Genomic DNA, 23,323 nt, shown 5'->3' with positions numbered 1-23,323 from the left:
ACCTGCATCAAACTCTTTATGTTCTATATAGGGTATTTTGTAATTTATTTACCCAGGAAGACCCAATTTATCTGCACATCTGGTTTTCAACCCAGTTCTGCTTTTTATCCCGTTTCCATCTGGTTGATTGAGGCATAAGGAGGTCAGATGGCTTTCTTGAGGTCAGCATAGTGATTGCCCCAGCTGGGATTACACCCGAACTTTATCCTTTATCCATTGCTGTAACCACTTGGCCACACCACTCCTAACCAGTCTATCCACATTGTTGGTGGTAATGGAACTAACTGCAAATGTCATTTTCTTTGTTTTATAGTTTTGCCTGTATTGAAATATTGTCACTTTCATTAGTTCAGAAACATTACATCTGTTAACAACCTGGTTCCCTTCCACTTTGAACAGACAATTTTTTGTGATGACTCTCCTTCCTGAATTCCAAATGTGTGTTAGTTCCACAAGTTCTGGCGTAATGATTGATGACATTGCTGGTTTGTGTTGCTCTGGTGTGCTTCCTCTGGGCAGACCCTGTCTGACAATCCTCTTGGGAAGAGGAACCCATGTTTTTCCTTCTGTGTATCAGTGCCATAAGTTTCTTAAGACTCCTGGTTGCTGAGTTTCAATTCCTCTAGAGTTTAATTGTTTATAGCAATATTACAATGTTAGAACAAGATGCACAGAGTTGATAAAGAACTTAGCTCCTAAGCATGCACTTCTCTGTATGAATCCATGAATTTTAAGTCTAAGGACAGAGAAACTCAAACATGGTATCATCAGCATAATCTTACCCCATTTAGTCTTGCTTTCTTTTCCTGGGAGAAGTCAAACAGTTCTGATTCCAGTTTTTGTTATCAATTTCCTCTTTCCTTGAGTTGCCACTGCATTGAGGAAGCCTGACTTAATACTAATCCCCATATACATCTCTAGTACATACAAAAATTACAGGACTCTCTACAGTTAAGTAGATGATGAGTCTTTTCTTTCTGATACCAGTCCTGTGTTGTTTTCAAATTCCAGTGGGGTCTCTGTTCACTAGATGAAACACTGTTATTGAAAAGGGTCCATGAAGTGCTGATTGCACTGTCAGTATTTTCCAGACACAGCTTTCTTCCTTCTACAAGATGGATTAGGTACTCTCTGTTGACTGATACAACAGCATCAAAAGAACTGAAATTTACAGCTGCTCCTAACCACTTAAAAATACCACAAATGTTTTTGTAACAGCCAGAAATATTTCTCCTTTCCCCAAGATTTTGCTTCTGCCTCGACTTTGCTTCCAGCCCATTGTTTTTATTCCTTTTCTGCTGTCCAGGTACATCAATATGTTCTAATTTATCTACACCGTAATAGCTCAGTTGGTTAGAGCATGGTCATGGGTTTTATCCCTGTATGGGCCATTCACTTTAAGAAAGAGTTGGACTTGATAATCCTTATGGGTTCCTTCCAACTCAGAATGTGATTCTGACTTTAAGCTACATTTGCCTTGGCCACAGTCATCAAAAGGGTAGATGGCTTAGTCTAGCAGGTAGGATTGGAGACAGTAAGGATGCAGAAAGATCTTCTGAGATACCCAGTTACTCTCATGTTAAACTATTATTGCAGCACCAAAAAAGGATAAAGAAGATGTATTTCCAGTTAATGGCATGAAAGCACTTTTCTTAAAGATGATGAGTAGAGTGAATTTGTGTGCAGATTGGCATTGATTTTCTTTTAAATTGAAGGAAAAGAAACTTGTGTGAACTCGTAGCTTCCATGATACTGACATGGCTGCTGAAAATCTATCTCTTCATTGTTTCTTTTCTCATGTTGGAATTCAATTAGTCAAACAGATTAATAGGTCAGATATCCTGACCCCACTCATCACCAATTTCAAACTGTATGATCTTCAGTCCTCTTGTTCTTAAGTATTCAAGATGTCATACATCAAGTAGTTTTTATTTTTCCCTTCAGCATTCTGTGGTGTATGTAGGGACTATTCTGCTTCTGGCTGTCAAATGCATTTTTTCAAAATTGCTTTTCCTGCTTTGAAGTTAAGCAGAAATAAAATAGCAAGGAGATTTTATCAACAGAATACTTGATGGCTGTGAATTTCCACAGGAACTAGTTGGTGATGTTATCAGAAATAACGCTTAGGAGGAAAACATTTTTTTTTTCAATACAGAAGCAAGCTTCAATTAAAGAGACTGGAAGCCAGGGAAATACCAAGGAACATTTCATATATGCTTGCTATGTATCTCTGTATTCTCTCTCTCTCTCCTAGGCATCTGCCTATCTCTCTTTTTTTTTTTTTTTTTTTTGTGAAAAGGATAGTGGTCTCAAAAAGGTTTTGGTCTGAGCTAGTGTCACCATCTGTACGGTTTGAAGACCAGTAATTTTGTCTAAAATGAAAATAATTAGTTGCAGAAAGTTGTTTGTTCTTAGAACATCCTATCTGGGAGTCCAGCGTCCTGCTTCTACAAGCAGCTGCATTATCATTCCCATTAATCACAAATAATAACTTGATAAATAGCCACTCAAGCTGAATAAAACATAGGTAATATTGTTGGGGTTATTTTAGCAAGAATTCAGCATATTACCTTTCTGTCATAAAGTTTTTTACTTGTAAATGTGTTTCTAGCCTTTTTTGTTTGATCTGGTGTTTGTTGACCTGTAGCATGGGTAGTTCTCCATGGATATTTTTTCTGAGGTACTGCTCCATCATTACTGGGTGACTATGTTCACTCTTAGTTCTCCAATCCCCTAATTAACTTCAGGGCTCCTTGTCTTTACTTAGTTCCTGACAAATCACTCTTTCCTGCTTTCTCTATTATATATCTGATGCTTTTGACAAAGGTAAGACTTTTGGTATGCCAACTTCTTCTAGTACTCTTCCCTTTCACTCTGGCCCAGAAATTGTTCTCAGTCAGATGAAAGAATGTAGCAGGTGCGCTTCTTTCCTTCTCCCCTTGCCCCACACCATCTCAATCCAAGAAGTGGCAACAGTGTCCTAAGCAATCAAATTAGTTCATCAGTGGGTTTGCAGAACCACAGGAGATTGAAACTCTGCTGAACCATCTGTTTCCTGACTGGTTAGGTTTATTATTCCTGAAGTAAACTTCCAGAAAAGGGCTTTGTGTCCTTAACAGTAAGAAATCAACAGACTGCAGATCAGGCTGACTGCTAAGTGGAAAAGTTGATGGATTTTGTGGAGGCACAGTGCAGCCACCTGTGTACTATTACAGTGTGGAAATTAGTCATTTGTCTGGTATAGTTTTTGGCTTGACAAATCCTGGAGGTAGTAAAACAATCCTCATTTTTGAGGGTTTTTATGTTGACTTCTCTCTCCACCCACAAATGCTATGCGTATGCCACTCTTAAACATGCTGGGATTTGTGCTGTTGGCTGAACTTGCTCATATCAACTTGTAGAGATTTTCTCTTCCCTCTTCATACTTATGGGATGAATTTCTGAGGGATGAATTCAGTTACCCTTTGTGCTTCCTTTTCTATGGGTTTATGCATTCAAGTTATAGCCCCAAACCTGGTACTGGTTTTAATCCTTCTATTTTTTTAGTTCTTGATTTGTAGTATGAAGGATCACAAAATGGCCCTTTTTCCTGATGATGTTTCTTCTTTTCCAAATCAGAAAAAACATAGGAAATTATTAAATCCAAGCAGTTTGATTTTTGTATCAGTGCACAATCCTCTCATTTGAAGAGAACCCCTTTTCAAAAGCCTAGCTGAGTAGGCTACAGCTGAGTAGATTTTTTGGTATCCAGACTGAGGATTAAAATGAAGCTGGCTCCTTGAACATATGCTGGTAGTTGTAGCAAGATCATGCCGTGTCTTCTGTCTGTGAAGTGTTCCTTTTGCAGAGAACCTCCTGTTTCTTCTCTTGCTCTTCTTGGTGAAGAGGAATATAACCTTAAACCAAGTCTTGATAGGAGAGGTAGGAAATTTCAGTCCATCCCACAGTTTCATGTTTTCACTTACTGCCTCCTACTGTATTTCTTTGAGCAGCAGAATGATTTCCTTCACCATAATGTAAAGTTGCAACCATGATCATCCACTGCTGAGATGAAGAGGGTACTTTGAACAACGCAGCTGTCATTGTGGCTCCTGTTAGGTTAGTGCTGTAGCATGGTTGGTGTCAAACCTGCCATGCTTGCATTTGGCCACCTCTTCTCCTCTGTTGTTTCTAGTGCTTTTGCTGTAGGTTGCCCCCCAGCTCCTGTTAAAGGAAGGTGCTCAAACCTCTGCAGTTCCAGAGGCCCAAAGAGCTAAACCACTGCTCTAGGTCTATCATAGTTCAACAGTAGCCATTCTATCAAGAAATAGGCTTCCGGTTAATCAGGAAAAGAGTTTCTGAATCTGCTGAAACACCCCCAACATTGGATTTTATGTGTCCTACTGTGTTTTCTTTTTCTATGTATGTTTTGTGGGGTTTTTTTAAAGGCCAACTTAAGCTGAAGGCTGAAAGCAGCTTCATGGGTGCACCTTCTGCACTTGCAGAACGTTGTTGCAAGGCTTGTGGTGTTGACAGTGGCTGTAGAAACTGGGAGAGTGCTGAGATCCACTGAAGCAAGGGGATAGGCTTGGTACTCCCCTCCAGCAAGGCTGGGAACATTTGCAGCACTTGGCCGTGCAGAGTTTGAAGGAGAGAGATCTCTTGTGCTTATTACAGCAATTAGTTGTCAGGCCCTTTGCAATTAAATGCAAATCTCATGGATTATAACCACACAGTGTGCTTTCCCCAGTAAATAAGGACAACATAACGTGCAACAGCACTATGAAGAGCTTTTTATGCAGAGGTCCCTCTCTCCTGGGGAGGTGGTGTGGGTGCTCAAGGACAAGGGTGAGCTACTTGGCTGATGCTTCTGCCCAGCAGGGTGGCATCAAGAGTGTAACAGCACTGACAATTATGTGCAGTGAAAAATAATTAGCATTCATGTGTTTCAGATCTTTGTAATGGCGGTGAAGGGTTTATCTTCAAGAGCAAAGAATCACAAAGCAATATTTTCACGTGTTTTTTCGGGTTCTGTTTTTGTATGAATTGCAAGAGGACTTGGAGAATAAATGGGTGGCAGAGGCCCCCTGGCGCCAGCAGAGCGCACTGCACTCCTCAGGGAAACTGCCACAAAATTACTCTTTGTATTTACTTTAAATTTTTTAATGCACTATTTTTACTTGTATGTTTTAATACGAAGAAACTTTCTAGCCCAAAATACTTAATGATAATTGTTCATATGCAATTGTTTCCTTACTGGAAACATGAATAATCTTATCCTTTATTTTTCATGTCTCATTTTGCCAAGCTGTCCAGATATGAGAGGGGAGACTCTGTTTGCTATTATCACTAATATTTAAATTCCAGGCAAAAAATTACACAAGGAAAATGAAAACTTGTAAGGTCCATTTTTTTTACCACAGTTATAGCTCTGCCCAAGAAGGACTAGGAGAAAAAACTTCACAGCTAATGGTGTCTGATGTTGTGGTGTAGTATTTAACTTGGAGGTGGGAGGTGTGGGAAAGAAGAAGTACTAGTGAAGGAGGAGCAAGATAGTTGTGGGGTATTTTGTTTTTGTGCTTATTAGCCATGAGGTTTTGGTAAAATTGCTAAAACCTCAAGAATCACTTTCAAATGCTATGATCTAAGACACAGCAGTGTGGACATATGTTGGAATAGATTCTCTTTGTGCCCAAAATTTAGCTTAGAAGTTTATATTCACAACTAGTATAAATTGATACAGAGCTCTCCTAAGAAAAAAATTATCTAGAGAGCAGCTTCATGCAGGGTAACTTAGTTGTGGCTCTTCAGTATTCCTGTGTGCACTAGTCAGAACTTGTTGGAAGTGTGGTTTTTGTCAAAATTTAAGTATTTTCTCTTGGGACAAAGTTTTGTCATTCCATCAGGTATGAATAGCAGCTAATGAAGGTGTATAAAGAAATTAATTTTGGTGCTTAGTCAGCTAGTTGTCTTGTCATTCTCATCAGTCTGTAATGTTCTTCCTCATTTTGCTGTTGCATAAATTTTTAATAAGCAAGAGAAGGTGATGACATCCTCCAGAACAGTATTATATGGTATTCATTAACAATAGAATAAAACAAATGGGATGTGAAGCTAGGCCTTTGTAAGCAGACATGCTTTGCTTTTTGAATATTTTGTAAACCAGTGCCTTCAGAGAAAAAATTGGCAAACAGACTTGAAATATCTGAGGGGGGTGAGTAAAATGAGGAGAGTAAAAAGTTAAATGAAATCTTTCTGGGTGATATGAGATCTGTGCCATTTGTTCTTATTTTGGTTGCACTTTGGAAGGCTGTTATTGGTGGTTTCTGTACAGATTTCTGATCACTTGTTCACAGAATCTCCTCTTAAGGTTATCAGTTCTTACAGTAAATTATAACTTTTGCCAAAATACACAGTTATGTCAAAATATTTTGGATGGTAAACTTCAGTTTTTCTTTCCAGAGATGGTAAAGTTGATACTTCCAATGTTGTAAAACAATATGTGCTGAAAATGAAATTTTGTTTCCTTTCTTTTGTTTCTTGTTTAAGATTTTGAGATGACTGAAAGCTATAGGTGTGATTTGGCCAGGCCTCTGTCTTCTAAATAAGCTCCAGTTAACACATGAATTTCAGAAGCGCCTATTCAGCTGAACTTGTCTGTGAATATCAGTAGCAGACTTAAGAAGAACAAATAAAAGGAGGGTTGAGATTTTTTTACCCTCATTAGGGAAGATATTCCAACAGAGTTTCTATCACAGAGAATATTTTATGCTTTGTCATCATTTTCTACTGTTCTTAAGGATCAGTTCAGGATAAAAAACCCAAACTAGTTGTGGGATTTTGAGAAGTTGTGTATGGCACTGAACATATCCTACCGTATTCAGTGCTGATCCCTGAAACTGTTCTGTAATTCTCAAATGTGTTTGAAATACTGTGAAAAACTACTTTTCACAGATTAAAAAGCACAGCATTAACTATAACCTGTTGTTGGTTGTTTTTTTTTCCAGTTCTTCAAGGATCTTATGCATAGCATATGAGGTTCTGCAAGGGTTGCAATATATGAATAAACATGGAATGGTCCACCGAGCGCTCTCACCTTGCAATATTCTTTTGGATCGAAAGGTACAGCTACAGGAATAAATCAATTATTTGGTTTGCTGCTAACAAGTATCTTGCTATATAATACATGGAGACTGTGCAGTCACATTTCTACAGTGAGGGGAAAAAATAGGTGTCTGGAAAGGTGTTTGTATTGTTTATTTGTTTTAAACTACAGTTTCCCCCCATTGCTGAAATTTAAAATATATTTCAGAACTTATTTTTCAATTTTCACATTTTCCTTTATGTCAAACCACATTTCTTTCTCCCTTTTCCTCTGAAAGTGGTAATCTAAGTCTGCTTGTCATCATTGTAATTAGTTACAAGACATTCCTGGCTGTTTGAATAGGAAAATACATCTTATGGCTAATTGGCTGTTAATAGTATTCCCTGTGTTTCATGGTGCTGTGGTACTTGACTTTTAAGATGGCAACATATTTCTTTGTTCATGTTAAATTATTCAAATTTAAGCATCTCTCAGTTCTGTTACCACAGACTGTGGAGTTGTCAGTGTGGAATTCAGGATCTGCTTGTAAGAGTTGAGGGAAATTTATAGCCCTGCTGTACTCAGAGCAGTCACTTCATTTGAACTGATGGCTTAAGAGCTTAGCCTGTCTGCATAACCTCTCTGTCCTTCCCCTTCTGTCTCAGCTTAGATCCTCCCCTTGGAAGGAAGAAAGAGAGGACAGAGGAAATAAGGAACACATACTTTTTTATATGCTTGTAAACAAATGAAAATCATAATAATGCTCTAACATGCAGAAGTACTGTAGGATTTTAAGGTATTCCTGAAATCAATAAAAGAACAAAAGAGGGCTGTGAGACCATACACTTCTAAACTCTCCCCTGCCCTTTGAATAGCCTTCTCTGTTGGACCATCTGCAGGCTCAGTGTAATTCAAAATCCAGCAAGTATAAGACCTCAGTTTAACTGCTATGCCTATTTTTTGTTGGTTTGGTATTAACTTTCTGTTTCCACAAATAAAAGCAAGCAGTTGAAAAAAACTGTGTTTTTGAAATAGATGTTGATAGAGTTAGGGAGAGCAAGATAGTAATGAGTTGATGGAAGAACTGGAAGGCTGGGTCAGTGGAAGAGGTGAGGGACTAGTGGTTATGTTTAGGGAGTTCTTGGAGTCAAACAGGATTTTGAACAGTTTACAAACAGGAAAACTGTTCAGTAGAGTATTTAAGCCCTTTTAATGAAGGTGTACTGTAACTTAGAATGGTCTGGTATTCTTGTGTGTTACAAAGTAACTAGTTAATACTCTTAAAAAGTAAAAGCTTTAGAAATAAGCACCTTTGTAACTTGCATGAACTTCTGCATAATACATAATACAGAAACATAAGAGAATGTCTTTTTATAAGTATTTGTCATCTGACAGCTAATGCAACTCGAAATTAATTTTAATTTTTTTTTAACTAACATGCAGATTCTTACAATGTCAGATTCTGCCGCTCTTCATGATTTATTTTTTCATTTTCAGGGACATGTGAAGTTGGCTAAATTTGGACTCTACCATATGACTGCTCAAGGTGTTGATGTTGATTTTCCCATAGGGTAAGGATGTAGCTACACAACAAAAATACATCAGAGTTGTATTTTTTCAGGAAATATATTTGTGTTTTGAGCAATCATCTTTAAAAATGTGCTGTATGCACAGGTTATAGTTTGTTGGTTTAGTGTATATCTGGTGCATACACCCTTTACATAGAAACTTCTGATAATGTCACTTAAGAGGTTGTCATCTGACAAGGTGAAATGGATGAAAGACAGAGAATGGGTACCGTGCAACCATCTTACTGTAACTATTTGATGGTAGTCCTTGTTGCTTAGATTTGCCTTAAATGCTAGTAGTTCCCTGTGACTTGGATTCCTAATTTCAAATTTAGGAAAATGCACAATCAGTGCTTCACTGTTGCATATGAGTGGAGGCTTCTTGTCTTGTTACCCTTTTGTGATTTATTTTCAAGTGGTCCTGCCATCTGGTCAAAATGGCATGTGTTGTTGCAGGGGGTTTTTTGCCACCCTTTGTTTTTTTAAGGTGTCAGGTTGTTTGCAATTGAAATACTGAGCTGATTCTTCAATAAATGGCCAAAAAAAGCAGTGATGTTTCCTTTCAAAATACAATTTTGATTTTTTTAAGTATTGTAATGAATTCTTGACAGAAAAAAGTGATAGTACTATTTTGAAATTATCTAGCAGCAGGTAGAACATGTCCTCAACACCTTTTGTTACTTTTTTTGCAAATTCAAGTTATTTGATGGGGATGCTATTGATGAAGAAGAATACTGTCACCATTCCCAGATATGTGTCTAAAATACACTCATTTAATATACTAATGCTGAAACTCAATGTGCGTTTTCTCTGAGATATGTAGACATACTAGTTTGAAAGCTGCTACTTTCTCTCACAAAAAGACTGAGCTGGTGATTGAAATTTGACCTTTTATGTAGTAAACACTGTGTATTTTGCAATTGGAGTGAAACTTTGCTGCAAAGTGTAGATTTTGACTGAAAAAAGTTGAACAGTCTGCTTTGCTATGAATTCAAGTTTCTCAGAATGCAAAATTATTCTTATTATGCAATGGAAAGTCACACTTCTTGAACAAACAGGATATTACTTAATGTTTCTGCATCTTTCTAGGTACCCATCGTATCTGGCACCTGAAGTAATTGCACAGGGAATAGTCAAACCCAATGATCATATTCAGTGTGAGAAGCCTCTGCCTTCCGGCCCTAAATCAGATCTGTGGTCTCTTGGTATAATATTATTTGAGCTTTGCATGGTATGTAAGAGGATAATTCTCTTGATTTTAACTCTTGGGGAATAGTTTCGTTGGCTTGATTGCTGTTGAGTATGGGGTTAATGACACTTTGCCCATCACTCAAGCACAAATATCAGAATACGTTGGCATTCCTACGTGAACAGTGTTGGTTGTTCTAGGAGTAGGATGCATATTGGTGTGTAGGGCGCTTGGTGTGACTATATGTGATAATCATGAAGGAGAGCTGCTTGTGGAACCACAAGGGCGTGACTGCAAAGCTGTTCCAATTAAGAGACATTATCAGTGATGTATTTTTTCTTTATAATGGTATGAAACTATTTCTGCTGGATTTGGGGTAAATAATATTTTCTGTTCTTGCAGATGCTTTTTATATATCCAAAATTCACCTGTAGAAGCGTATTTTACTGTCTTTGTATATAGACGAGATACAATGTTATGTAAATATTTTCAGGTAGTAGTATTCAACTGTTGATTTGACTGTTATTTGTTTAGGGGAGAAAATTATTTCAGAGTTTGGAGATAGCTGAAAGATTGAAATTTATACTTATGTTAGGTAAGTAGCACAAAATGATTTTTTTTCGAATTTCCAAACAGTTCTACGATTTAGAGTTTTACAGACTAATCAGCTTGTGATGCTCAAACCTAAAGCACTTTACCTTTGTCATCATTCATCTCCAGAATTAAATAGCCATGTGAAACATGGTTGCTTTTCTAGCTAAAGTACAGAGGTGGGTGCAAGGAAAAATAACTTTGGAAGAGCTGTAAGTATGTTACAATAAGGGCAAACTATTAGAAAAAACATGCTCTGGAATGGTGGTCATTTTCATGGTTATTTGTTGGTTTGTGTTGCAAAAGGGCTCAGAAAAGACCTGGGACTTGCATAATGCTATTGAAAACTGTCCCTGCACTAGCAGTGCTGATGTAGTAGCTGCAAAGAAGCAGGACTCAAATAGGAAGACAGAAATAGAAAGAGAGCTGAGAAGTGTTTTACTGGGTCCAGGCATGTTTCTGGCTTGACCTGAAAACTATAAAACATTACTGTAGATGTGATATTTACACTTAATGTAAATAAGTCTGTAATTGGGACTCTTTGTGTGTGTTTTAGATTTCTTGTGGTTTTTTTTTTAATAAACCATGGGAGGGGATGGGCATGAATTCATGACTTGAAGCTTTAACAGTAAGTTATTACTGTCCAGAGCAAAGAGTAATACTGTTGAAGTTAATTACTGTCAGGAGAAACATCGTTTTCATTCATCAATTAGTGCTTAGGTGCTAAAATTCTGACTGTTTTGGAGATTTTTAACAAGTTGTGGATAGCCTTTATCCACTGCAAAACGTTCATTCCTGACTTGGGAATTATTTACTCAATAATGTGATGAAAACAGGTTCTAAAATACTGCTGGTATTATCTGCAAGTAGCACCAAAATGAAAAACTACTTCATGATTCTATATGCAGGTAACTTTAAGGGATTTTTTTCCCATTTATAGGTGGAAAGACTATTTTAATTTATTTGGCAGAGACTACCAGTCTGGTAGCTAATAAGCCTGCAAAAAGATTTTCACTGTTAGCTTAGATGTGCTACTTAACTTTCCTTAGGCTTCAGTTTTCTGTTTGCAAAGGTGATAGTTTTCATTTCTGATTCTGGTAGTTCACTTTCAAGTGGTATGGCAATGTTAATAAAAAGCCAGTATCTAGTGTTTTTTATTGGAGTGGAGGTTTATCTGGTATCCTGTTTAATTGGTATCACCTTTTTCGTAATCTTTCAACTTTTAATTGTTTGTTTTTCAAAGGCTGTGTAGATGATATTGTAACTGTATTGGCTGAAGAACATGGATGCCTTGATATTATTAAGGTTTGTGAAACAAGTTTACTCTTTCATGCTGTCTTGTGTAGAATATTTTATTATTGCTGAATAATATTTCACTTATTTATTTTTTAACCTATTTGGTCACTTATTGTTTTGCAATATGACGAAAAATTTTGAAGTCTAAACTACATATCTAAGATCCTTTTAATAGCCAGTACTGGTAATATTCTTTCGTAAAATTACTGTCAATCTCAGTAAATATTAGTGCTCCCTAGGTAGTTTAAATAAGTTACAAATTTTCTTTAAAGTAGTATTTTTCTTCCAGAAATTTAGTTTCCACTTAATGCATTTTGATTATGTAGATTTATAGAGTTCAATTTCTCTTCACCCACAAAAATAATCACTAAATTTTAGCGTCTGTATATTTTGAGACATTATGTGAAAGGGTTCTGACTATTAGCAGAAGAAAGTCCCCAGGTACTGCATTGTTGCAAGTTGGGTACAGAATACCTAAAAACATAAAAGTCTAAAGCTGCATACACTGCAAATTTTTCAGATGCTTTTCCCCCAAATCCAGTGTAGGATTGGGAGGTGAGAGAATTACTTCCCCAGAGATTTCATTCTTGCACAGCTAACCTCATGTGTGTAGGTGTGAAATTTTATTGCCCTCACTGGAATAGCCTGTGTTAAAAGCTAAGCGTGAGCCAAGTGGCTTGCTGAGTTAAGATCCAAATAAACAGACCTCTTCCATATTTTTCTTTTCAGGACCTTTCTGAAAATATCGTAGCTCTACTGAAGAAATGCCTTACATTCCAGCCTTCTAAGAGGCAAGTATTCGGGCCAAGGGCCTAATAAACTACGTGGGTTGCTATGAAGTTAGAAGAGCTGTTGCAGAGCCTTTTTTTTTTGGAATATTGGCATTTGGGCTATTCTTGGTCTTGTTGCTTTTCAGTGTTTAAAGGGAAAGAATTAGGAGGAGGACACAGAAACCAAGTGAGCAAACCTTGAGATTGAGAATTTCAAGGGAAAACTACTCAGGCGTTTATAGTTCTAAGTTCACAGCTTTTACTGAGTCCATTCCCTGCTTTGAGCAACTGAAGGGCAATTAATAAACTAGTTACTATTTACAATAAATGAAGGTAGGATCTGAGTTTGGGCTGTGACAAACCACGCAGTCTGTTTGTGCTTCATGAATTGAAAAATACTGGTAGACGTTTTTGCTATTAAAGTTTTTGCAATCCAAATATAATTTAAAAAAGCATGATAATATTTGTTACTGACGATATTTCTCACTGAAATAAAACATTTTTGAAAACATTTTGCTCTAAGTATTTTATTCTATTTTTCTTAATTCAAGGCCAACTCCAGAGGAATTGCTGCATGACAGTTTGTTTAGTGAGGTATCCTCACTGTATCCTCCCTTCCACAAACCTGCTGGTCTGTTCTCCTCTTCTCCAAGGTGTGCTAATTTAACGCTTCCTGAAGACATAAGTCAGTTATGTAAAGGTAAAAGCAGGTTGTGGGATAAATGTCATTGGAGGGGGAAGGAAAATAAAATGTTACTGCATTTTCTCTCCAACAGTTTATTCCAAGAAACTATTAAATGTTGCAATACTACATTAATGTAGGAAGTTGATTAATTAACAGATATAGGCAAACATGTTTTGAGGGATGTGTGCAAGTCAAAGGAAGACATCTTAATTTTATGCTTCAACCTTAGAAAATAAATGTTTAACATTAGTAGTCAATTCCAGGTTGCAATAACATATTATCTTTTGCCTTTAGAATTTGGACATGTGCATATACAAGGTAGGGGGTTTTTTTCCACTAAATTCTGTTGTGAATTGGTAACTGGATTCTGCTGGATCATAACATCAGGTGATTTTTGAAACTGTTGGAAAACAAAATCCTTGTGAAAGAGGTCACCTTCTAAGCTAAAAGAATGTACCTTCAAGTTTTGAACTACAGTATGTTGAAAGTATTCTTGAGTCCTCATTAACTTTTTTAATGAACTTGGAGATGTTTAGAAAATCTCATTTGACAGTTTTTGGAGACAAGTATTTTATAGCTTATTAGAATGAATGTGATATGTGAAGGGAAGAGAAGAGAGATTATAACTATTCAGTATGAATCACTTGTTTCTTATTTTACCTTAGTGCTGTGTTGTGTACAAAACAATGGTTTGTTTTGGTTAAAAACACTCAGAAAGCAAAAGTCCATACTTCAATGTATTTTTCTGAGAGGTTCAAGGCAAACTGTAGAAGTATTTGGTTTTTTCCTGATTTTTTCCTTAATTTCATAAAGAGCACTAACAAAGGGAAGATTACTTTTCTAGAATAATTTTTTTTCAATGTAATGTATTTAGAGTAGTAAGAAGAAATACAAACTACCTCATAAGTTCTAATATATTTTTATTTTGTTTCTCCCAACAGATGAAGATAGTGATTACCTAGCAGAAAGATCAATTGAAGAGGTTTATTATCTCTGGTGTTTGGCTGGAGGAGACTTGGAGAAAGAACTTGTCAACAAGGAGATCATTCGATCAAAGCCGCCTGTCTGCACCCTTCCCAAGTAAGGATGGGAGTGAACTTCGAGGAGAGGATGGATGGATGGATGGATGGATGGATGGATGGATGGATGGATGGATGGATGGATGGATGGATGGAGAAAGCCTAGTGACTTTGAGAGAATGTATTTAGTTTCAAGACCTGTATGTGTGCAAAGTATTGAAAATGGCGTTCTGTTAACAGAAGAAAATTGCCACTTCCCCTCTTACCCAAATTAAGGTATTATGTGAATGCTTTATATTTGTCACCTGCCTGATCTGCCTCTTGTTTTTTGAAGGGAAGTGCAAAATACTGAACTGGAAGTCCCTAAATATTGCACACTTTCCAATGGCATTAAGTTGTATTAATAATGTCTAACTGTGCTTCAAAGGCATATTTGTAATTGTAATTTAATTTACTTAGTTGGGCAGCAAATTCCCACATTCTGAATTCTCTTTCCCAGAGATGCAGAGCTGAATAGTCAACCCAGTAAATTCAGCAGGTCAGCTGATTACTTTTCAAAAAAATGCTTAGTTTTATGACTTATAAATCTGTAACAGCATGTCAGTCATTACTACTTTTATCTTACTGCTACATATTGTCATTTTATGTAGTAGATTCATGTTTTACTATCTGATCTTAGTAAGCATAAGTGTGTGCATATATATATATGAATTTACTATTTGGGGGTTTAGACATGAAGTATGTGTATAGCCAAAATGCTTTTTTGTTTTAAAACAAAAAAAGGAAAAGATGAAGCTAAGTTTTAAGTGATATTCTGATGTCAAAATTAGTGTGAGATTTTGAGGAATTGCCTATTTCTTTGCCCATAGGTGAATGAATTGCTTTTGAATTATGAGGGACAAACATTTTTCATCATACTGTCTATCTTGAAGATCAGGTGTTAATTTCAAAGAAATGCAATCTAACTGCATCCTCTAAGTGATACTGATAGTTCTAGTTTAGTTTCTGAAAATCAATTTTATGTGGTCTGCTTTAAAAATATCATGAAATAGAAAACTTGTATATACTCTGTCTTGGATTCACTTGTATCTTTAGATAGACTGCAACAGAAAAGGTCTGGGTCAGACTTTTGCTTTTTTTTTTTTGTCACGATGGACAATGGCTTTCATATGATAATAATATTTTATTTTTGCTTTTCACATTAAATGGCAGTCCTGGTCGGTGCCAGATCAAGAAATAAAAGGAAGTATGCAAACCAAAGTTATAGAAAAACTGAAATGTGCCTTTTTACGACAAAAGCTGTCTGAATAATTTAAGGTGATTGTACATTCCCTTGATAGCAGGTTTCCTGACATGCAGAGTCAATACAACATACTTCTAAGGCTAATACTTTGTTTTAAAGAGGAAACTCCTTGATGTAAGAAATTTTTTTTCCTAGCTTAAGTCCTGTGTTATAAAATGACCTGATTTTTCTTCTCCTTTTTGAAGCTTTTTATTAGAAGATGGTGAGAGCTTTGGGCAAGGACGAGATAGAAGTTCTCTCCTAGATGACACAACTGTGACTTTGTCTCTGTGCCAGCTCCAAAACGTAAGCCTAATATTGTGCACTTGTTCTTCCAACCTCACTGCAGAAACATTTGTTTAAAGGGATATATAACAGCAGCTCCTGCTGCTGTTTCTGCAAACGGAAGTGTCGCCAATTCCAAGAGAACACTTCTTATTGTCCAAGTCAGATTCTGACTATTGTTAATAAATTTGTCTGCAAAAGCTTACTAGATTTGATTTATCTTCTGCCCCTCCATCCCTTTCCTGTGTCACTCCCTTTTTTTTTTTTTTTTAACCTTCTTTGTTCTAGCATAGAGCAAATAGTTCTGTAGTACCTGATATTCTCTTCTCCGGGGACACCCCCTTGTCGCGGGGGAGAAGCTTGCATGCACTCATGAGGTTGAGAGCTATGCTGGAGGTGGTTTGTGCCACCGGTAGGGGCTCCCATGCCAGACAGGTCTCAGCTGAAGGGTCAGACAAAGTGTGTCCATGGGCAGGATGGGCTCGCTAGCCGTCTGGCAACCATCCTAGGAGAAGGACAACTCCAACCCCAAACCCGGGCAGATGGAGCTCGTTTAGCCCTGTAAGGCCATCCATCTAAGAGAAGGATACTTTAACCAAACCTGTGTCCTGAGGTATTCGCTGTCACCGTCCAAGCTCGCTAGGCCGTGGCAGATGAACCTTAGGAGTAAAGGGTGGGGCCAGTTCTGTGCACGCTGTGCCTCACCTAAAAAATCCATTGCGCAGGCTTGAAGGGTTCACCCACATTGCAAAGCCCTGTAGCGACAGGTGAGGGTCAAAAACGGCAGGTGATAGGAAGCAGCTGGAAGCCGCAGACCCAACCCTGCATGCAGGCGGTTCAGGATAAGGGTCATTAGAGACTTGACCCCGGAGATGACAGTCTCTTGCGGCAGCATCCTGAATGACGAAGCAGCCTTTTCTAGGGACAGCACTGCTTGCTCCACACGGAGAGGGGCCTAGCAAAGTGGCCTAGACAAAGCTCATCTCCACACCCGGTTGGATAACCGCGGCCAACCGGCATCTTCCATGCGGTCAAACAAAAACAAAGAGATTTCAAAGGCATACACCTGCCTGCAAAGGTGTGCTCAAACTAACACTCGCATGTTGGAACATCAGAACCATGCTTGATACTGGGGATAGTGGACGTCCTGAGCGTCGTTCTGCTCTGATTGCCCACGAACTGTCACGGCTCAACATTGACATTGCTGCTCTCAGTGAAGTTCGTCTTCATGAGGAAGGCAGCCTTAAAGAACATGGTGCTGGCTACACACCCTACTGGTCAGGCAAACCCAAAACCGAAAGACACATTTCAGGCGTTGGCTTCATGATTAAAAACTCCATTGCCTCCAAACTTGAAAATCTGCCGACAGGTCATTCCGATCGCATTATGTCCTTACGCCTCCCTCTACACAACAAGCAACATGTTGTTCTTTTTAGCGTATATGCCCCAACTCTCCAAGCTGACCCAGCGGAAAAAGACAAATTCTACACAGACCTGCGCTGCCTCACCCAAAATGTTCCTGCAGATGATAAGATCATAATCCTTGGTGACTTCAACGCCAGAGTAGGTAAGAATTCTGAAGCCTGGAAAGGAGTCCTGGGCAAGCATGGCGTTGGAAACTGCAACGACAACGGACGCCTCCTGCTAGAGTTTTGTGCAGAATGGCAGCTCACCATCACCAACACTGTCTGTCAACAGAAAGACAGCCTGAAGACAACCTGGATGCATCCTCGATCCAAGCACTGGCATCTCATTGACTATATCTTAGTACAACAGAGAAATGTCAGTGATGTCCATCATACTCGAGTGATGCCAAGTGCAGATTGTCAAACAGACCACTGCCTTGTGCGCTGCAAACTTAACCTCCACTTCAAGCCCAAACCTAAGAGAGGCGGCATTCCAAGGAGGAGGCTCCAAGTCAGCAATCTTCAAACAGCCACAGTGAGAGACAGCTTTCAGGTAAACCTTCAAACTAGACTTAAAGATAATCCCATAGATCCCTTTCCTGAAGCGCTTTGGCAACATATTAAAAGTTGCATCCTGCAGTCCTCTGAAGAGTCCCTAGGGTTCTCCTCCAAGAAAAACAAAGACTGGTTTGATGAGAACAATCAAGAGATCCAGGAATTGCTGAAGAAGAAGAGAACTGCTCACCAAGCACACCTTGCTCAGCCATCTTGGCATATTAAAAAAGCCGCCTTTCGTTTTGCGTGCAGTAAGCTCCAAGAGAAACTTCGAGACATCCAGAACAAATGGTGGCTCGACCTAGCAGAAAAGTCACAACTATGCGCAGATTTGGGTGACCAAAGAGGATTCTGAGGCCCTGAAAGCAGTGTACGGACCCACACACCAGGTTCAAAGCCCCCTACTCAGTGCAGATGGTCAACTGCTTCTAACAGATAAAACCTACATCCTGAACCGATGGTCTGAGCACTTTCAGACTCTCTTCAGTGCCAACCGTGTAGTCCAAGGCTCAGCAATTCAGCACATTACACAACAACCGGTGAAACATGAATTGGATGCAGCCCCTACTATGGGAGAGATACTCAAGGCCATACAAGAGGTGAAAACTGGCAAGGCAGCTGGGGTTGATGGAATTCCACCTGAAATCTGGAAGCATGGAGGTCAAGCACTCCATGCCAAATTCCACGAGCTTGTTGTGTGTTGCTGGGAACAAGGGAAACTACCACCAGATCTTCATGATGCAGCCATCATCACCCTGTACAAGAAGAAAGGAGAAAAATCAGACTGCTCAAATTACCGAGGTATTACTTTGCTCTCCATTGCTGGTAAAATCCTTGCAAGAATACTTCTGAACAGATTAGTACCCACTATTGCAGAAGATCTTCTACCTGAAAGCCAGTGTGGTTTCAGAGCCAATAGGAGCAGCACAGACATGGTGTTTGTTCTCAGACAACTGCAAGAGAGGTATAGGGAACAGAAAAAAGATCTCTATGTAACCTTCGTTGACCTCACCAAAGCTTTCGACACTGTCAGCAGAAAAGGCCTGTGGCAGATCTTGGAACGTTTGGGATGTCCCCCCAAGTTCCTCAAAATGATCATCCTGCTACATGAGGATCAGCATGGACAAGTCAGATATGGCGATGCACTCTCTGAGCCCTTTCCAATAACCAATGGTGTGAAGCAAGGTTGCGTTCTTGCACCAACTCTATTCACAGTCTTCTTCAGCATGATGCTCCAAAGAGCCACAGCAGACCTCAATGAAGAAAATGGCATCTACATCTGATATTGTACTGATGGAAGCCTCTTCAACCTAAGGCGACTGAAGGCCCACACCAAGACCCTGAATCACCTTGTCCGTGAGCTGCTTTTTGCTGATGATGCCGCCCTCGTTGCTCACACAGAAGCAGCTCTGCAGCACTTAACATCCTGCTTTGCAAAGGCTGCTGAGCCTTTTGGGCTGGAAGTCAGCCTGAAGAAGACGGAAGTTCTCTACCAACCTGCACCTCAAGAAGTCTTCCATCATCCTCACATCACCATAGGCAATTCAGAGCTTAAGTCAGTCCAGCAGTTCACCTATCTGGGAAGTATCATTTCCTCAGACAGTAAGATTGACAAAGAGATAGACAACAGGCTGGCAAAGGCATACAGAGCCTTCGGAAAACTCCATAAAAAAGTCTGGTCCAATAAACACCTGAAGAAAAGTACAAAGATTAGTGTCTACAGAGCCATTGTACTGTCTACTCTTTTATATGGGTCTGAATCCTGGGTCATCTACCGCCACCTGCAGCTTCTCGAACGCTTCCATCAGCGCTGCCTCCGTTCAATCCTAAACATCCACTGGTCTGATTACGTGACCAATGTGTCTGTTCTTGAACAGGCAGGGGTCACCAGTATCGAGGCCATGCTGATGAGAACGCAGCTGCACTGGACAGGGCACGTCTCCAGGATGGAGGATCACCGCCTTCCGAAGATTGTGCTCTATGGTGACCTCGCCACCGGCTGCCGCAAGAGAGGAGCCCCAAAGAAGAGATACAAGGACTCCCTGAAACAACACCTCAGCCTTGGCCATGTTGACTGCCACCACTGGTCCACTCTGGCCTCCAATCGGGATTCATGGAGACACACCATTCATGACGCTGCTGCTTCCTTTGAGAATGCACAGAGAGTCAGTCTTGAGGAGAAAAGACAACGCAGAAAGAACCGTTCCTTGCCAATGTCACCTGAGGAGACGTTTCGCTGTGCTTTTTGTGACCGGACCTGCCTATCCCGTATCGGCCTTTTTAGCCACCAGCACGCTTGCAGCAAGCGTGGGTAGTGCCCTTCTCAAATCTTCGTTTGCGAAGCCTGGCCATGAAGATGAAGACCTGATATTCTGTACAATTGCTAAACTAATTGGATACGAGTGTCTTCCTGTGTGCTTTAATTGCTGGCTCATGTTATCCAAAGGAAAGATCAACTCCCTTCAGTTTCAGCTCTTTAAAAGTTTTGTACTCCAAGTTGAATACCAAGTTTCCAGTAGTTAATTGCTAAACTTCAGAATATATAACTATGAAACAGCTAGTTCAAAAGATCTCTTCAAAGCATTTTGTAGAGGTGCTGTCATGCGGTTTTCTTCCATCTTCAATGAAAAAGTCACCATATGATAACTCTTGACTTTGCTTGGTGTAATGATGAGTTACAAGATTTACTTCATATATTACTGAAATGTTTTATTGTTCACATGTCTTTGCACATGTTTATTGCAAATTATTTAGGAATTTATGCTGCAGTGGCAAATGTAATTCTGTCACAGCATTAAAAAAACCCAAACCTTTCCAAATGATTATAGGAAGGTGACCCTGGAAGTCTTGTTTTCTGCCGCCTTAATTTTGGGGGCAATGTGTCAAATACTGTGCAAATGTATTTCTTAAGTAAAACTTTGCACTACACACAAATGCATGAAGACAGACTAAAGAGTGGGATACCTTCTTTGCTTGGTCAGTGGGGTTTGCATGGCAGGAGAGAATTTAACAATATAAAACAAGTATTTTAAACTTAATACACACTGCAGCTCCTATTGTTCTTACAAAAGGGCAGCTTTTTAAGGCTTTTTAACAACTTTAATTCTGTAATTCTGGATATTGTTATCTATTTCCATAAATACAGCAGGAAATAAATACATACTGAAGTTGCATTTTGAGGAAGATGGAAGCCTGAACCTTGCACTATTAGTTAAAATAAATTTTTGAACCTATGCAATTCTTCAAACACCTTTTATAGAGCAGAGCATGATGCTTATAATCAAAAGAGGAGCAGTACTGAATGAACTGATCCATCAGCCCCAGGAGGGAGAGGCTATGCAGTATGCCTTCAAGTTAAGTATGGAACTGCAAAACAGAGCACTGCATGGAGCGTGGTATTAAACATTAATCGTGATGCTCCACTGAAAAATCCAAGCACATTTGTCTGTCACCTTTCCTGAGAGTGTCTGTATTTCCTAAAAGTTTGTGTGACTCTTGAACTGATTAGAAACATAAAACCAAGTTATGCAGTTGCTTTGCAGCTACTTGGGTAGGAATTCCATGAAGAAAAATGAGGAAAAGAAAAGGAACTCTGTAATACTATTAGTCTATTAATCCTTGGTCATTAGAAGCCATTTTTTTGTGTGTGGAATAGGTTTATGAATGAGTTATCTTCAGACAGGAGCCCAACTCGAAAAGCCTGTCTTAGCATAAGTTTTTAATATTAAAAGCTGTATTCTTCTTTGCTGTTGGACAACTGAGCTAATTCTTAGCTCTCAAGGCAAACTACTAATTTGGCAAATGAATTACTAATTAATAGTTGTTGTATTCCACTAAGATTTCCACTTGAATTCTGAGAAGCATTTTGATAATGAATTATTTTTCTTCTTCATTTCAGAGACTGAAAGATGTTGGTGGAGAAGCATTTTATCCCCTGCTTGAAGATGAGTAAGTGTGTATATAAATTTGTACATCTACAAGGGATTGAATTTTGAGTTATTAGTTTTATTTGAGTGGCACGCTGCAGAGCTAGACACAAAAAGCAAAACTAACATGTCCTTTTTTGCCTCTAAAAGTTAAGAGCTGATAAACACTCTGCACTTAAGGCCCTGATACCAAACTGAGGATCTTAGCCTGTTTCTTTGTTCTGGAAATCAACTGTTTATGCTGAATATTCAAAATTACCCATTTATACTTGTTTCTGACTCAGAAGTGCATCATAGGATATTTTTTTTTCAATTATTTGTATTTCATGCTCTTCACTACTAATCTAGCTCTTTTTGCAGCCAGTCAACGTTACCTCATTCAAACAGTAGCAATGAGCTCTCTGCAGCTGCCAGTCTTCCTCTGATCATCCGGGAGAGGGACACAGAGTACCAGCTAAATAGAATTGTCCTGTTTGACAGGCTGCTGAAGGTATGGAATCTTTCTAATGCTGGATAATTGGATTTGGACTGTTAATTGGAAGATTTTTAAAGGACAAAGTAATTGAAAAAGAAGCAGTAATACAAGAGACAGCAGCAGAAAAGGGGAAGAAAATCCTACAAAAGTATAGGAAGACTGAAGATAAAAAGAGAATCGGTCTTTCCAGTAGTAAGGAATATGAAAGTAGATTTTAAAGTATGCACTGAAAACAGAGCTGCTGCTAGTACTGGTTATTTACTAATGAAAATAATTTTGCATCCTTTATTTTATAACAGACTAAGCTATTATAGATACAAATATGCCTGTAACATTTCTGCATTTTCAAGTAGTAAGGTACTTGAAAATGCACCATCACAGTGGCATGTTATAAATAAGAGGTTTATATTGGTGAAGAAATAGCAGTTCCTAATTTACATGTATGGGAAGAGATGGTCTTGTTTAAGAGTGAGAGAGCTGATGCACATTATCAGGTGTGAACTAGAAATGTTTAATAAAACCAAGATCTATGCATAGTATGAAAATAAACAAATAATGAAGAAAAAACTTTTAATAAATTGTTTGGATTAGTAAGTATATCCAGTATATACCAAAGCACATGAATGCATTTATGTGAAAGAGTAGATGTTTTGGCATCAAACAGTAGTTTTCCTTCCAAGCCTTCCACTTAGGAATTAAATTTACTTTTTGTAAAACTTGTAATCTCTGTTCAGCTGACAGCATTTGTCCTCCTAGGAAATGACTGTCCCAGGGCTGGGATTTGAGTTGTTTCAGTTTCATGGTAACATTTTATGCAATTAATCTCTTCTCTTTGAAGGCCTACCCATATAAGAAAAACCAAATTTGGAAGGAAGCCAGGGTTGACATCCCTCCTCTTCTGAGAGGTATAACCTGGGCTGCCCTGTTGGGTGTTGAGGTAAGGGTAATGGGAGGGCATTTGCAGAAGTTCCAGTACTAACAGAGTGGAGTGGTGTAGAAATGGGATTGACAGGGAAGTTGAAATGGATTTAAAGATTTGGCAGATAGAGTTACTGGAATTTCAAACAAAATGAGTCATGAAATTGTGTTAATGAAGAAATTCAGACAAACTTGCCTCTTGTCTCTAATGTTACTTGATTTCAGAGCAAGTATGTAAACTTGACTGCCTTTAATTTTGATTATGAGATGGAAATATAATACCCTTACAGCCAAA

General features: G+C 38.7%; 1 protein-coding gene across 6 annotated transcripts in view; it reads left to right on the top strand.

The window, feature by feature from the left end:
- The window catches only part of TBCK (TBC1 domain containing kinase), a 106,857-nt gene that overhangs the window by 22,559 nt on the left and 60,975 nt on the right, over positions 1–23,323 (top strand). For 5 of the 6 annotated variants that reach the window (XM_071555963.1, XM_071555962.1, XM_071555964.1 and 2 more), the window contains 13 exons: positions 6,987–7,101; positions 8,561–8,634; positions 9,721–9,862; positions 10,355–10,415; positions 11,655–11,716; positions 12,437–12,498; positions 13,029–13,177; positions 13,457–13,480; positions 14,104–14,242; positions 15,670–15,769; positions 21,608–21,657; positions 21,996–22,125; positions 22,949–23,047. In XM_071555963.1, coding sequence (XP_071412064.1) covers positions 6,987–7,101; positions 8,561–8,634; positions 9,721–9,862; positions 10,355–10,415; positions 11,655–11,716; positions 12,437–12,498; positions 13,029–13,177; positions 13,457–13,480; positions 14,104–14,242; positions 15,670–15,769; positions 21,608–21,657; positions 21,996–22,125; positions 22,949–23,047 — 1,207 coding nt within the window. The remainder of the gene's footprint in view (positions 1–6,986; positions 7,102–8,560; positions 8,635–9,720; positions 9,863–10,354; positions 10,416–11,654; positions 11,717–12,436; positions 12,499–13,028; positions 13,178–13,456; positions 13,481–14,103; positions 14,243–15,669; positions 15,770–21,607; positions 21,658–21,995; positions 22,126–22,948; positions 23,048–23,323) is intronic. The other variant, XM_071555966.1, reaches the window with a different exon arrangement.

Source organism: Pithys albifrons, chromosome 5, assembly GCF_047495875.1.
Source record: "Pithys albifrons albifrons isolate INPA30051 chromosome 5, PitAlb_v1, whole genome shotgun sequence".
NCBI classification, from domain to species: domain Eukaryota; kingdom Metazoa; phylum Chordata; class Aves; order Passeriformes; family Thamnophilidae; genus Pithys; species Pithys albifrons.
This window is presented reverse-complemented; position numbering and strand designations above follow the sequence as displayed.